At 36.1% G+C, this 16913-nt stretch overlaps 1 protein-coding gene across 1 annotated transcript in view; it reads right to left on the reverse strand.

Moving 5' to 3' along the window:
• The window catches only part of MED13L (mediator complex subunit 13L), a 424792-nt gene that overhangs the window by 230941 nt on the left and 176938 nt on the right, over positions 1 to 16913 (reverse strand). Inside the window, exon 3 of the mRNA XM_074972328.1 lies at positions 1395 to 1479. Coding sequence (XP_074828429.1) covers positions 1395 to 1479 — 85 coding nt within the window. The remainder of the gene's footprint in view (positions 1 to 1394; positions 1480 to 16913) is intronic.

Consider the following 16913-nt stretch of genomic DNA (forward strand, 5'->3'; position numbering starts at 1 on the left):
CCTTCCCCCCCTGCCCCAAGCATGGCTTCTTTTACATATACTACAGCTGTGTAAGGAGGTTCCTGTGAAACCGAAATAAAGCTGAAAGTGATGTGAGGATAAACTTGAATAAGTCAAGTACTTTACTGTTTGGATTCATGAGGTTTTTTTGCATGTCTTTTAATGACTTGGGGAGCCATTTATGGGGCCAAAGTAATGTAATATCAGGTCATCTCTTGGTATTTCCATTATCTAGGTACTAAAATACCACAAGACGACCAGATCTGGAATTTTTCAGACCCTTAAAGATCTTTCTGAATCATTTTAAAGCACATAAAAGATAACCAAAAGTAAAAATAACTCAAAATACCAACACAAATACTACACACACTCTGCACATAACTCTCTCATATATCACGTTTCTACAGCTAAACCAGAAGAACAGCTCTGTGTAAGCTTGAAAGCTCATCTCCCTCACCAACAGAAGTTGGTCTAATAAAAGTTATTACCTCACCCATCCTCTCTCTCTACAGCTAAATTGTTTTGTTGTGTTTTGATGTGGCTTATCTGCTGTGAAATATACTGGGTCCGATTTAAAGAGCTGGATTTTGACAGAAATACAATATAACATACAAATACTTCGGCTTGATTTACACCTAAAACTAGGTCAACCTAGGTCATCAGTCAGGGCTGTGAAAAATTCACACCCCTGAGATACGTAGTTAAGCCAACATAAGCCCCAGGATAGACTCCACTAGGCCAAAGGAAGACCTAGATACTGTGTCTTGGGTGGGGCAGATTTACTACAACATCAGAAACACCCCTTCCATCCCTGTACCGATGTCTACACTGCAGTAGTGCAGCTATGCTACTGTAGCGCTTGTAGCGTAGCCATTCCCTTAGTTCTTGCTTTCTTAATGTTGAAAGATTTAGACGTTCCAGGTTTCTACAGTATTAGGCAAATCCTGCCCCACACAGGTGTGGAGGTTCCCAGATGCATCAGAGCTGGCCTGGTTCCACTGTGAAGAGGGCAGATTTTCAAAAATGCAGGTTCACAGGGGTTCTCTGTTTCACACTTGGTCTCTCTTTAAGGAAGAGCAGGAGAGAGGACATGATTCCACCAGCCATTCCCACCGTTTTCCCCTCTCAAAGTTGCACAGGCAGTAGGATCAAATAGCAAAGACTGAAGTAGTGGTCAGAGAGTGGATCCACTGTCATTCTTAGCCCTAAACTGAGGATGCTTGCCCATGCACAGTTCCCCAGTGCTCAGCTCAGTTCTCAAGACAGGTCTGGTCCTCAAAAGAGATGTTTTAGGATAAGGATTTTTGCAATTTTTTCTAAATGGTTCCTTAACATCCTTAGTGTAGCTTTATGTAGCTGAATGAAACACCTGAATGGAAAACACTTTCTCTTACCTTTCCAGCAGGTTGTGGATTGCTTTGAAGAGTAATGTCCTACACTCATAGGAAAGCCCATTCTCCCACAGTCCTTCCTCCACCACTGTAAAAATATGCAAAATGTCAGAATGTTATCCATGTTGGGGGAGGTTTAGACTATTCAAACAAACATATTACTCCAGCAATCAGAATTTTTAAAGAGTAGTTCATTTCTTGAAACTATATGCCTTACCATATACATTAATAAACATAGCTTAGGTTCAATCTTTATAGCTTTGTAGATACTGACAGAAAATAAGAAGTTAGGGAAAATGTATTAACCAAATATTTATAAACAATATATAACTAATATTACAGCATGAATCTTTATTTCTCTTTGGCATCGTTGTTTCATACCGCCTTCAAACATGTCCAGACAGAGAGCGTGTCCCTGGAACAAATGGCTATGGAATATACATCTTAGCAGTTACAATTATGTCAGCAAACTCAGGTTAATTACCAATCAATTTACTTAAATTATCAAAAAAACTGTCTTATTCTACAATTCACCCCTGCTTTACTTGCTTCAATACTTTGTGCTATAGCACCGACACTACTAAGTACATAATCAAATGATAAAACATAACTAGACTATCACACTGCAGTCACAAAATGAAGACACTGATGCCATCACCCACACATAAGGCACAGTAGGAAACACGTCTCTCTATTTTGTTTTTGGTCCTAGCAAGGTAATCAAGCAATGTTGAAGATTTTGTGTGTCTCCTACAGGTCTTTGGCAGCTTAAAAGATTTTCAGTTCCCCTTTAATGGAGTTGGTACAGTCTCACATGGATTTGTTTTCCCATATTCTTCTCTTTAAAAATGAAATATTACCAGACATCTTGTTTTTAATTCCAAAAATTAAACTGAAATTACAGAGATTAAATAATGCATCTGTACATTATAGAAATTTCCCCATCAGCTAGATATGTTTTGTAGCATTAAGATGCAGAAGCTTTGCAGCTGCAGGCTTATTTGTATATCTGTGCCCAAATGGTTTACCCTTGTAAAAAAAAAAATACAAAGGATTTTAATATATAACTGCCATTTGTGTAAAATCTAATTTTCATTCTTTGAAAGTGACTAAAAGGTCACCAATGAGTAATAACTGCCTGCTAGAGAATAAGCACTGGCTAATTTGCTTTAAACTCTACCATTGTTCTAAGCCCTACTTAACAGCAATATACTCTGCAGACCTGTTTTGATGTACAGGCAGATTTAAAACCCACAGCTGATTAACAAATTAACGCCTTTATATTTCTGAGAAATGTACTTTTTAGGTCCTTGTGGTTGTGGACACTGTGGTTTAGGACACCAAGATTGTCAGTGAAGCTCTCAGGGCAGACAGAGAAGCTTTAAAGTCCTTTGTGATGGCGTCCACAATCTTCCTGTCTGGACAGTATTTTGCTAAGAAATCATCCTCAACAGGAATTGCATGTCCTTTGCCAGGATGCCACGATTGCATCAACCTTAGAAAGGGAGAATCTCTGAATTGTCGCACTCCGTGAATTCAGGGCTGCCAGACGAGACCTTCTTCAACAGGAGTTTCTCAGTTTTCTATTAAGACTCACATGAAGTAAAAATGTAGAAGAATGGTTGTTTTGAAAGGGAGATATCTACACTTCCATTTGATTTGCTCTTTCACTCACTGGCTAGATCTTGATAGTAAATACAACATACCTCCCCCTTAAATTTCAAAACACATCAAGGAAAAAACCTCTCCAGCTTCTCCAGGTCAGGGTTAAAAAATTCCAAAGTCCAGGGCCCCCATTCTTCGGGAACAGAAGCTCAAAGAAAATGAGGATCTGTTTGTTTGTTTTTTCCCTCCCTCCCTCCTTTTCTTTGAGCTCTTTTTGACTATTTTTCTTTTCTTTTGAGTTTTAGACACAGGTTTCTCATTTTAGTTAGAGCTCCCTTTTGGGTTTTAGAGAGGAAGCATCTTATAGAGCCATCTACTCCTTATCCTCTGACATGCAATAGGGAAAGAAATGCAATAGGGAAAAATACATTCCTGTAAGAACGAGCATCCTCTTATGGGGAAGAGGAGTTTGAAAATATGACAAAAATAGCCTTTCCAAATGGTTAGAAAAATAGCCTTTCCAAATGGCTATTACCTACTTTAAATGGAGTTCTTCAAGATGTGGGTGGGTGGACAGATATTCCACTTCTGGGACGCATGCACCTCATATGCTCAAGATCATAATCTTTTGGCCAGCAGTGTCTGTTGGGACCGCACATGCTCCCTGAATGTCCTCGTGCTCCCAAAGCAAGGGCATATAAGGCAGACTGACTCAGCCACCACTCAGATCCTTCTCAACCGCAGAATCCCAAAGTTATAGGACTCTGGAGAAAAGGGGAAGGAGGGTGCACCATGGAATCACAGATATGGACAACACATCTTGAAGAACTCTCCTTTCTTCTTCGAATGCTTGTCCAATATATATTTCACTCTTGGTATCTCACAAGATCCAATCTGAGGAGATGGGAACTCAGAGCATAAGTAAACTTAGAAGTCTGAACATTCATATATACCTTATATGTGACCCCAGAAGTAAAGACAATCAGAATTTGGCTGGATGTTTCAATTTCCAGAAAATTCTTAAAGGGAAGATATATTTATCAAATCTGGCCCACCAAAAGTGACTTTAAATAAACAAACAAACAAATAGCATAAAATAAAAACATGAAACTACTGGAACTTATCCTATCCAACTTTTACAACGTACATATATCTACTTAGAGAAAATGATTAAATTGTTCCTGTTAGAGAGTTCGTATTTTATGTTCAACTTTAATTTTCAGATCAATTTTAAGTATTACGATGGAGCTAGAAGAGAGTCTCAAATCAATAGAACATATTATGTAACCTTGCAAATTGTGGCCACTGAAGTTAATGCTATTTTTCTAACATCAATATAATATTGTAACAAATTAAGTAGGTAACAAAGGATGATGTTAATTCACCTGATAGAGACATAAAATGAAACTAACCAAAACAGATACAATACTACAAACAAAAACAATACAAATTAATCATTTACAACATTATACCACCGAATTATATCACTATATTTTGATGTATCCAAGCTTACTACTGTTTTGTTAAATGCTCCATGTGACTCAAACACATCTGAAATTATATTCTACTATTATTTAACATAACTGTCACACCAAGAGGGGAAGGATAGCCAGTGATTAGGGCAGTAGCATAGATGTTGGAACACCCGGGTTCAATCCCTGCTCCAACACAGATTTACTTGAAGACCTTGTGCAAGTCATTAGCCTCTCCATTGCTTAGCTCCCCATCTCACATGGGTATTATGAGGATAAATACATAAAAGATTGTAAAGAACTTTGAGATCTACGGATGAAAAGGTGCTGTACAAGAGCTATGTATTATTACTATATTTGACTTCACTCTTTCCAGAAAGGCAAGATCACCAACATATTAGAACCCACATGTAAATAAAAGCAGCAATTCAAAATTTTAGGTGTTAATCCTGACAGAATTTAGGGAGAAATTAATACCCAAAGAAAAATAATATAGCGCTATTTGGCTTCTCTAGGATTTCAAGATGAATGCCAGGTCATATTAGAACATCTTTTCATATGAATTCCTTCATATGGACACAGTACCAATCTTGGGCTAATTACCAAAAACAAGAATTTTGGACTATATTTTCTGAATGGGAAAACTCTTATAACTGGTTTTGATACTTTCAGTTGTAACTCCTTATTGAAGTCAATGGGCGTTTTGTCATTTACTTCAGGAGAAGCAATATCACGACCAAATGCTTTCAACTAACCAATGTATTTCTTAATAAAATTCTTATTTTCCTTACAGTCACATTAATATTATACAAAAACATCTAAATAAAACCACTCTTCTGTTTTGCGTTTTTCCTACATCCATGACATCCTTCACCCTTACAACTATTCCCTGATAAGACTGCTTTTTCTGTTTCCCAACTACATTTAATGCCATTGTAATTATCTTTGTTCTAATATCTGCTTACACTCCTCAAAATTTTCATCTCCGATGGATGGAACAATGAGAGGAAAGTGAACATATGCACACAATTATGATAATAAAAATGGAAAGTTCAAATCCTACAGCAGAATTTCACTTCTGACTCTAATCTTCTGACACCTTACACTATAACCATCATAACGTTTTAATCTACATAAATGGGATGACATCTTGAAGTTATAACAGCATGCCAGCATTGTGCAGCTCCTTGGTAAAATGCAGTTTGTGAAGTTTGTCCAAGCTTGAACTACAAAGTATTCTTTGCTATAACAGTGTACCAAGATTTCAGGTATATTACAAAACTAAATTAATTCAGAATTTAAATTCGTTGTGCCTTCTGTATGAGATAATTTATAAGTCTGGGAAGTTGAAAATAACCATTATAGTATTTCTGTCTACACAATTATTTGCAATAAGTTTAGCACTCAAGTCTCCATCTGCCTTTCAACACTGCGTGGAACTGTGTGGACCTATGCCATGTGATCCTCAATGCAGAATCCAGGCATTAATGGGTAATTTTCTCATAAATCAAATATTTATATTAAAAACCCTATCATTCTATTTTCAACAGCTTGGAAAATGTATTAAAAATGTACTGCTTTTTAGTCACTTTGTAAGATCAGATGTTAAAGTTAGGACAGTTTAAATAAATGATTTAAAGCATCAGATTTATGTGATATGGATTTAAATGGTAAGTTTATTATTTAATATCCTAGTATGTTTTATTTTTTAACCTGAAATACTAATTTCTTTCAAGTTTGTATATCTCAGTAACTCTCTGAAAAAGCAACCCTTGTTTAAAATAAAATGATCTAAAAGCTTCAGGGAAAAAATCAACATGGTAAAATATCAACGAAGCAAATACTTCAGTAATTCTATGTTTCTCAGCACAGATCTTGGAAAGACAAAGTATCTGTTCTTTCTCAACAACCAAACTGACATACTCTACTAAAAAGAAAGGAGTGAGTAGGCGATGGAGAAAGGAAGTTGTGCCTGTGTGTGGATTGTAAGGGTAGTGATACCTTTAAGTAATTCAACCACCCACGTTTTAATAATTCAGGTCATACTGCCTTATGCAGTTTAAAAGTGGAATTACTTTCAAAGAACACATATTTCCTCAGAGCTATGTTACATATTTCCTTTTAATGTATCATATTTCAGCAACAGCTCAAATGAACGTCTAGACATCAAAAACAGTCTTTACACCCACCTACTGCTTTTTCACCTCAGGCATCAAAACTAATGAAACCTATTATCCAGAACACTGAGTTCGGTAACCACATTGGCCACTGCAAATATGAAAAAACTCTCTGGGACAGGACTAGTTATTCAACCATTAAAATTACTGAAAATCAATTTCTTGCTGCACACTGTAGAAATACTGATAGATTAAAGCAGGGCACATGGGACAAGAAGATTATTTCCAGAGAAGATTACTACGTCAAACAGCTAAAGAGTAGGTTATTTTGCAACTAGGGTTCACATGTACTATAGTGTATGTTCCTTTTTACCCTTTGATATCCAGCCTCCTCTTTTACCACGTATGATGAGGAACGTCATTTTAAAATGTAGCTACATTTTAAAAAAAAAGTCAAATGACTTCACAGAACAAAAATCAGAAATTCAATTACTATAGTAGAACCTCAGTTACAAACACCACAAGAATGGAGGTAGTTCGTAACTCTGAAATGTTCGTAAATCTGAACAAAATGTTACGGTTGTTCTTTCTAAAGTTTACAACTATTGACTTAATACAGCTTTGAAAATTAACTACGCAAAAGAAAAAATGCTGCTTTCCCTTTATTTTTTTTAGTAGTTTATGTTTAATACAGTACTCTGCTTTTTTTTTGGTCTCTGCTGCTGCCCGATTGTGTACTTCTTGTTCCAAATGAGGTGTGTGGTTGACTGATCACTTCTACTGGAAAAGTAAGCATTTAATTTTTCATTTTATTTTTTATGAAATGTGCCAAGTTATGAAACAATATTTCAAAGATAAATGGATCCTTATGAATTATCAACTTTTCCTAAAGATTGACTTGAAAAAAAGAGAAAAAGCAGTGTAATGCTACATTAATTCTGAAATACTATATCATAGCCATAAAAAAATCAAATTAAATGCAATGGTACTGATTGATCACTATTATGCTGCCATCGATCACCTTGCAAAATCTGTGTTTTAAGTCATTAGTGACTAAATGGACTTATTACATATGTCAGATTCAGCTCACTTAGAGCTCTAATTTCCTTGCACTGCTTGTGGTTATAAGGAAATTTTGTTTTGCGTACCTTCACAGTACCGAGAACATATTTTAACTCTCCTTCCTCCCCAGTCAGCTCATGAGTCAAGTAGGAGCCATGACAGAAAAAATATTTACCAAAATGCTCTAGTCGTTCTGACCTATTTGCAAATAGAGGTGATGTGAGGCCCTGAGAATATACAGTGCACACATAGTAACATTTCACAATTTTAACAGTGTAATGTCTTCCTAAGGTATCTTTAACAGCATGAGTCCTGCACCAGTTCCAGGGAAATCGGAATTTTAATTAAGTCTTCTGCACAGTATTGCTGTTCACACATGACCTGAGTTAGCATTTCAACAGAACACAATTTTCTACCTAAAGCCTGTAAACTTTCAAATAAAGGAGACTATAAAACCAAAAGGGTCACACCATTGGATAAATCAAATAAGGCAGTCAAAAGGCAACAGCTGCTGAATATTGCTACCTTAATTGTTGTGCATTGACACAGAAATCAGCATAATAGCTGTTGACTTGGGAAACAGACCATCCTAAAATATTTGCACTTAACTGGCATTTGTATTATTAACATTGTGTAAAATATTACTGTTATAGTGTCTTCACGATCTCTATATACCAAAAGTAACACTGACAAAATTCTACTTGGCATACCCCCGAGCACGCATGCACACCATTTTTCATTAAGCAAAATAACCAATTTTACAGAGCTATATTAAATTTCAAAAACATTTTAATGGCTATGGTTAACTAAACAATGCATTAAAAGATTCTAGAAATGTTTCCTATGAACACGTCCACTCAATTTTTAACTCGGATTTTTTACTTTGAAAAATTCCAATGCTTGAAGGATAACTTGTGTACATCTCCAAAAACAAAATAAATGTCTATAAAATCAGTTTAAACACAAGTTTTGTGGAAAAGAAGAGCTTTAAGTTTACTTTCCATGGAGTTATACAATGTTAGGTAATCCAGAACAATGAGTGACTTATTGGCATATATAAATACTTTAACTATTTTATTTGGTGGAACGTATTGCATTTGTGCCAAACACTTTTATAGCTAAAAAAATTTTCCATGAGAAAAAGTAAGATAAAAAACTAAGCTCGCTCTCTCTTCTTTTCAGTATGGAGTAGAAAAATATGAGGTTTCTAATGGCAACCACTTAAAGTTATTTTATGACCATCTGGAATATCCCATGTACTGTGAAACAATAGTATCAGACTCCAAAAACATTCTGTTTTTATATTGTGGCGACTGAAATTTGGCAGAAATTTCCTAATTTAGTATCTAGTTTTTCTGCCTCATTATTTTATTTACAATAACTTTCATTTTAAAAGGTATTTTATTGCTTATTGACAGTGGCAGTACCTGTAGGGAATCGCCAGTACCTGTAGGGAAGCCTGCCCTAAGGTAGACTGGACTACACCATTAAAAAGCAAGGGAGATGGGGGGAAATTTAAAAACCTATAGAATGTAGAGGAACAGGGATCCCTCTCTCCTCTGAAAAGAGTACTTTTTTATTATTTTCTCTATAGAGTTCTCAGGGGTAGCACACTTTTCCTAAATTTTTAGCTTCTCTCTCTCTCACTTCCGGAGGGTTTAGCCCTCCTCAAGTAGCTGATACAAGCAGACTACAACCTATAAACTAGAATATTGAAAGCAGCAGCCAAGAAAGTAAAAGAAAACAAGAATTTGGAAGGGAAAAAACATTCTATTCTTTAAAAGTTTGTTTGATTCCTTTTCCCCAACCTTCCATGTTTTTCTTTGATATTTTCAGTAAGTTGGCTTCAGGCTCTAAGTAGCCTCTATTCAAGCCTCTGAGTAGACCAAGTGGCTGCAGCAAAGTCCCCAATTCCTGCCTCCTTTATTTTCTTCATATCTCAGAGAGATCAATTACTCAATCACATCCCCATCACTATAGCTTTGATCTATACATGCACAGTGAATGAAAAAAGAGTGAGAATGCTGAATTGCACATTTTCCCCATAAAATCTATGAGACATATAAGCTTTCGATGGTAAATTTCTGGTGTTACAGATTATGGAACGATGTCCTTCTAACAGCAAATTCAGACATCATCAGAGGCAAGCAAAGAAGAATTACTCTTTTGAAAAAAGTAGGTATCCACATTAACCCACATTAGGAAAGCAAAATAAATTGTAATCATTTACTTCACTTGTGGTTTCCAGCGTTGTTACAGCCGTGACGGTACCAAGATGTGAGAGACACAAGACAGGTGAAGTAATATCTTTTTATTGGACCAGCTTCTGTTGGTGGAAGGTACAAGAGCTTTCAAAATACACAGAGCTCTTCTTCAGGTACTTTTGTACCTTCCACCAACAGAAGTTGATCCAATAAAATATACTATTTCACATACCTTGTCTCTCTTACTAAGTATGTAAGAGAGACCTGGCGAGTAAGGGAATAGCTTTTATTGGATCAACTTCTGTTGGTGAGAGAGAGAAGCTTTCGAGTCACACAGAGTTCTTCTTCAGGTCTTCTATCTCTCACCAACAGAAGTTGGTCCTCACTCACCTTATTTCTCTAATGTCCTGCGACTGACACGGCTACAACTACACTGTATACAAAGTACGTAAGACTTCTTTGTTATCAGTTTTAATACCAACAGGTTATTTTGGCAACCTATGTTGGTATATTCTTTTTCCTCTCTTCACTTTTCAGACACAAGTTTGTTTTAAAACAAAACAAACAAAAAAACCAACCAATTTTAAACTGAAATTCTGACAAGACAAGCCCCTGAAAAGCCTTTTACTCTCAACTCAAACAGTTGTCTGTCACTACTATTGCAGCAATGGTGAGTAATCCCTGCAGCTGTACTGGCTGAAATGCAGCTGTCTCATTAGCATTCCCTCCCCACCCCCCACTCATCCAGCATTTCTGTGCTTGCTACAATAATCTTAAAGAGCATTTTACAGGAGGCTTAGCCCTGGCTAAGGGCGCTCTGCGGCATGACCGAGAGAACATGGAAACACGATTCATTAGACACGCCTGGAGTGATAACAATAGAGCTGTTTCTTGCTGCCTTTCATTTTTTACATTGCACTGAGACTAATGCATTCTCGTTACACAACAAGCACATTTGTAGACAGGAAAAAACTGTAATCACCTTTGATTGAGAGAGCAACATTTTTACTCTATAAGATACTTGTGGGCCACCATTTTTTTAACTGACATGTTAAAATTGTAGATGTTGCATTTACATAAAATCCACCAAACTCAGAATCTATTTTTATGCTTATTTAATCTATCGTTTTTGTCATATGATTGTTATTGGTTTTCATCTCGCTAAATATTGAGGGTTATTTTTTGTTTTGTTTTGTGACCATAAAGAACCTGACTTCTTTTATTTCTCCTCCTGTCACTTGTCTTTTGTCAAAACCATTCTGCAATCTACATTTCCCACTCTGTAGTGTTCAGTTGGCCTTTTCTCTTCTTTATCCATTTTTACTGCAAAATAATGTTTTCAGAATTATAAAATTACAGTTTTGAGCAGAAAACCTGCTTTCTATTTTAAATTATTTGAAATTTTATACCCTGAGAAAATATAATTTTGATTAAAAACAGAAAAGTAGAAAAATAATTGTTTTATATCAGACTTCCATTTCAACAAATTCTCTTTACCCACTGCAATTGGTAAAGTTTAGGTTAGTATCAACTCTAGAAGGTTTAAATTTGAAACCAAACCATAAATCTGACTACACAGACAACATTCTAGATCAGTTTTCTTTTGGTTACTCTTTTGAAATGTTGCAATCTCAGACAAGAATTGGTAAAATAACTGATTTGGTTATTTTCAACTGATACAAAAATGAAATAAATTTCCAAAATGTTACTGTTTTCATTAGTACTATGGAAGGACCACAATGTCCACATAATTAGCATGAAAAGCAATCAGTTCCAAAATTTTATTGGCTTTTTCTCTATCTCACTGTAGGAATTTACTGTAGTAGTTTACATAAAGAATGAGTTACAAATGTAGTTGCAGCAATCTGCTCACAGCAAGATTTACTAAAACATTAAAAACAACTCCAGATATAAGATCAACATAAGAGTGGAAAGGTTAACTATAACTAAAATTTGACTCAAAACTTGCTGTTAAAAACTGTTTTGTTTTGATTGACAAAGTTAACCAATAAACTTTATAAAATTAAGTTTTAATGTCATGCTTTTAAAACATTTTATTAGGATCAACTATAATGCTACACCATCACTGAAGTGTTCTCAAGGTCAAACTGATAGTTTGCATTTGAAGTATACTGTGTTCCAAAAACAACAGTATATTTTGGACTTGCAGTTTTGCTCCTATATTACTGAAAAATTTCAAACGTACTTTTATTTTTTTGTTTACAAACAGCTGAAATAATGGAAAATAAAAACTGATTATTTTACAAATGATTGTTTTTTAAACCTGTGACAATTTGGCTACAGTGCTATGACCTCCATCTTTGCATATGCATCCTCTCTGAGGCTACAGCGGACATACACAACATACACAACCACTATTACAGAAAAGTGAAGGCTTTTGCTTTAAATACATCCTTTTTTATTTTTATTTTATTGTTTTTAGTTCTTCATTGTATGCTATACCTCCCTGAGAAGCAGGAAAAAGACTATTTTGTGTTTTTACTTTTGGCACATCTTGATTTTAGTTTGCCTGTACTTGAATGCCATTGAAAGTGAAATAATTTTTGTTGTTTAACAACAACATATACTATGCTTTTACGAATAAAAAGACATCTCTGACAGTATTTTGGTTAATTACTGCTGCAGAACCAACAGAGGGAGCTACAAATATTTGTTTTTGTGACACTATGGAAGAAAGTGTTTTTTGTTGTTTTTTTAAAAATGTCATATAGGGCTGTAGATTTTAAAAATAAAAGTAAAAATCAGAAGCCTTTCCATATTCAATTATAAATGCATTAAAGATAGGCCAAATTGTAAACATGAAAACCTCAACTGTATCTTTTTAAATAAAAGTTTACCCACTGTAAGAAATATTTTTATCAATAAGCAGTAATGACTTCTGAAAGGGTAGACTATTCAGAAAGTGTCCAATATTCAATTTGTGGAATGACTGCTCAAAAAGAGGGCTAGAAAATGCAAGGTAGAGTAGAAGACTTTGGAAGCAAACTGAACGTTGAAAATAGAGAAATATCTATCCAATAATTTCTGACTTTGGGATCCTATTTCACAAATTTGCTTTCTTAATTTCCTACCTTTACTGAGCACCTATTTGCAAAAAGAAAAGGAGTACTTGTGGCACCTTAGAGACTAACCAATTTATTTAAATAAATTGGTTAGTCTCTAAGGTGCCACAAGTACTCCTTTTCTTTTTGCGAATACAGACTAACACGGCTGTTACTCTGAAACCTGAGCACCAATTGAGTCTCCAATCTCATGTTCAACCATGATCCCATACAGACAAGAATCTGTGTCCACTGAGGGAGCTCTTACTGTTTATTATGCAATCATGTACTCCTGGGGGCATTCTGCACCAAAAAATTAAAAATTCTGCATACAATATTTTAAAATTCTGCAAATTTTGTGTGTCAAAATAACACTATATAATCACATCAGTTTCAATTATTTTGGTAATTTATTTCAAAATACCTGTTATCAAGTATGTCTGTAACAATACAGACACAAACAAAAATTCTCCTAGGATTAGAGAGTTAAAGAAACCCCTACGACACCCCAATTCCTGTTTCTCCGCCCCCTTTCCCCCCCAGAGCCCAGACGTGCCCCCACACCTCCACCAATAGACCCGAATCCTCTCTCCCCTAGAGCCCAGCCACAGGGCCCCCAGGGGCCAGATACCTGCACACACACCCCAAAGCCAAGTTGCGGGGCCTCCCTTGCTCAGATACCTGCACCCCTTCCCCTCCCAGAACCCAGCTGCGGGGCCCCCTTGCCCAGATACCTGCACTTCCTTCCTTCCCCGCCCAGATACCCGCACTCCCTCCTCCCCCAGAGCCCAACTATGGCCCACCCAGCCCAGACACCCACTTCCCTCCCCCCCCAGAGCCCATGGATCCAGAGAGAGAATCAGCCTGATGCTCGGTCCCAGGCATGCACAGAGGGGTTTTTTTTTTGAAAGTCATCCATTTCTCAGAAAACCACTAACCATTTCATGACATCTCATTCTAAAACAACGTATAAAATCCTCATTCTCAGACTGACACCTAGACATTTTTCATATTTAAAATTCCATTTTCAGTTTGGACTGTAAAGGGATATTGTCAGGTAGGTCAGGTGTCAAAATGATAGATTTAGGGGTGGAGAGGAGCATGGAAAAAAAATTTAAAAACCTTAATCACTACAGCATTGTGCTAATACATGAGAAACAGAAATTAAAAACTAACTATAAATAAGGCTGTGATTTAGTCACGGAGGTCAGGGAAATCATGGATTCCGTGATTTCCAAAGATCTCCGTGACTTCAGTCAGTCCCAGCTGGGAGAACCAGCAGCAGGTGGATCCACTGCCGCTCCCGGCCATCAAGGGCAGTGGGGGGGCCCCAATAGCTCTCCGCCTCCGCGGGTGATAGAGGGGAACCCAGAGTTTGGAGCTTCTAGTGGAGGAGGACCCTGGAGGTCCCAGCCCATCTGCAGCTGCCCAGGCTCCTCATTTTATCATGGATATTGTTAGTAAAAATCAAGGGACAGGTCACAGACTTCCGTGAATTTTTCATTATTACCTGTGACCTGTCCATGACTTTTACTAAAAATATCTGTGACAAAATCTTAGCCTTAGTTATGAACAAAACTGAAACGGATGAGGTCTCTTTATTGTCCAAGATAAATGAAAGAGTAACCCTGTAGAATAAACTGAAAAAGCTAATTAGATCTTGAAAATGTTGTCTGTTGTAATATAAATCTTATTGGTTACACAGGTTAAGAAACAGACATTTTTAAAATATATTATTATTAACCTATTTAATTACACATTGCATATTTTAAACTAAATAATTGTATACTAACTAATATGTGTATCCTGCATGTATACAAAAGAAAGACCTTAGCTGTCAAGCAGAAGGACCTATCTGCAGAAATCTTTGCAAAGACTTAATTGAAATCAGAGCTGACACTGTGATCCCTCCAATCTTAGTATGGCCCTAAGCTGAAACTCTTGTTCTGGCTGACCATGCAGCCCATGTCACCATGCATTAGCTTCAGATAACACTCTGCCAGCAATGAAGTGTCTCGTCCTTTTGTGCTTGCCTAAGGCCAAAGCCTTCTTTCACTTACAGTCAAGCCAACTTCATTCGGCACTCCTAAACTTTTTCAACAAGGTTCAGAAACTGACTTACTATGATCCTTGGGATCATTATCAACTACACAGAAAACACATTTGTCTGTACCTTTCTACTGACATCTAGATACTATACTGGTCAACAAAAAAATTTTCTCAAAGATTTTACTGTTAAAAAATTATAAACACATACAAATGGAGTATCGAAAGACCTTCTTTGCAAGGGTTGCTGCTGGTTTTCATCTAATAGAATAAATTAGCTCATCCTTTTAAAAATATTCCATATCTATCTACACATATTATATATTTACAGGTATATTTATATTACACAACTCTAACTCTTAGAATGAGAGCACTACAGAGCCATGCTGAACAAATCTGTTCTCTTACAGATATAAGAAGTGACTCTTATTGCCAGTTGCAAACCACATACTTTTTTTTATAGCGCTAAATATAAAAATTTAAAATATCACTTAGTGTTTCAATATAAACTAACAATAAAAAATTCCTCTGCTGAAATGACAAAGTCTGTCTGTCAACAACTCCATCTTTTGCATTCCTGGTGGAAGAATTTAGCTATTTTGTAATATTTTAAGACTTTTGATTTAATCAAGATCTTGTTAACAGATTGTCAAAATCACAGAGGCCGATAATTCAAAATTCCTTTTAACAAAACCTTCTGAAGTGGCATATCTAAAAAAATTAGAACTATATCCTATTAGTTTGTTAGAATTTTAATGTTCACAATACAGCCTTATCAAATATAATTAATAGATTGGTGATTTTTGTTAACAAATATTTTTAATTGTCATTTATTCTTGGTTGGACTTAGGGGGAAAAGAACCCTTTAATGAATTTACCATCTGTAAAAGGCTTTTCCTTTGAAACAGAGAGAAAGGGTCAAATGTATGCCTGGTACAACTCAACTGACATTAACAATGGAATCATAAAAAGAATTAATTTGCCCCCAAATCTCAACATACTAAACAAAAATAAAAAAAAAAACGAAAACATAAAAATTATCACAAATTAGTAAGCTCAAGATAGCTCTGTTAAACTACTGATGACTACATAAAATCTCTGGCTTAATCTCTCTGGATAGAATAGTCGAAATTATACTACCTATCCAGGGCATATAGCTCAGGGCCACAGACAAATGGATGAATTACTAGTGCACATCCAAAATGAGGAGCCTTAAATTTCCTCTTTAAAGTTCCAGATTTAAGGGAGCATCTTTAAGTGTAGCAGCAGACAACAGCTGAAAATTAACATAGCAAACCTTTTCTGCAAATTAAGTGAGCAGCTCTGTGTAGATCTTGAAATGGACTATCTAAATCAAGTGGGTAATAATAAGGAACTTTAGTTAAGAATCTATCACCATTCCATTCCTACCTCTTTCTTTAATCAAAATATATTGAGGATGGCAAGAAAGCAATAATTTAAGAAAGTCCAATGAATTAAATAATGAGTAAACCTTTTTAAAATAAAAGATTTAAATAATAATTTGTAAGGTTACAAGTCTATTCGTTTATAACCAAATCCCCATGTGCTTCACACCATAACAGACAAACTCTTCAGCAACATCTCTGGATTCTGTGGAATTGATGTCACATACTGGAAATTCGGTGTCAGTTTCATTTAAATTGTAAAATGCAAGATTTTCAGTAATTAAACAGGAAATTCAATAATCAGGGCAACAAAGTGTCAAACATTTTGCATGGCAGCCGTGCATTTGGTAGACCTGTCCACACTCCCAAGTCTCAGCAGGACTGTCCCCCATCCAGCTGAGCTGTGGGCAAGGCCACAGTCATTTACCTGCAGTGGCACCTTCTGGCCACTACAGGCTGCTGTAGCTCCTGCTGAGCTGTCCATCAGGCACATCCTCTCACTACCCCCTGCTGGTTCCAGACCAGGAGCAATCATCTGCAAGGCACTA

The sequence above is a fragment of the Natator depressus genome, chromosome 15 (genome assembly GCF_965152275.1).
Source record: "Natator depressus isolate rNatDep1 chromosome 15, rNatDep2.hap1, whole genome shotgun sequence".
In the NCBI taxonomy this organism is placed as follows: Eukaryota; Metazoa; Chordata; order Testudines; family Cheloniidae; genus Natator; species Natator depressus.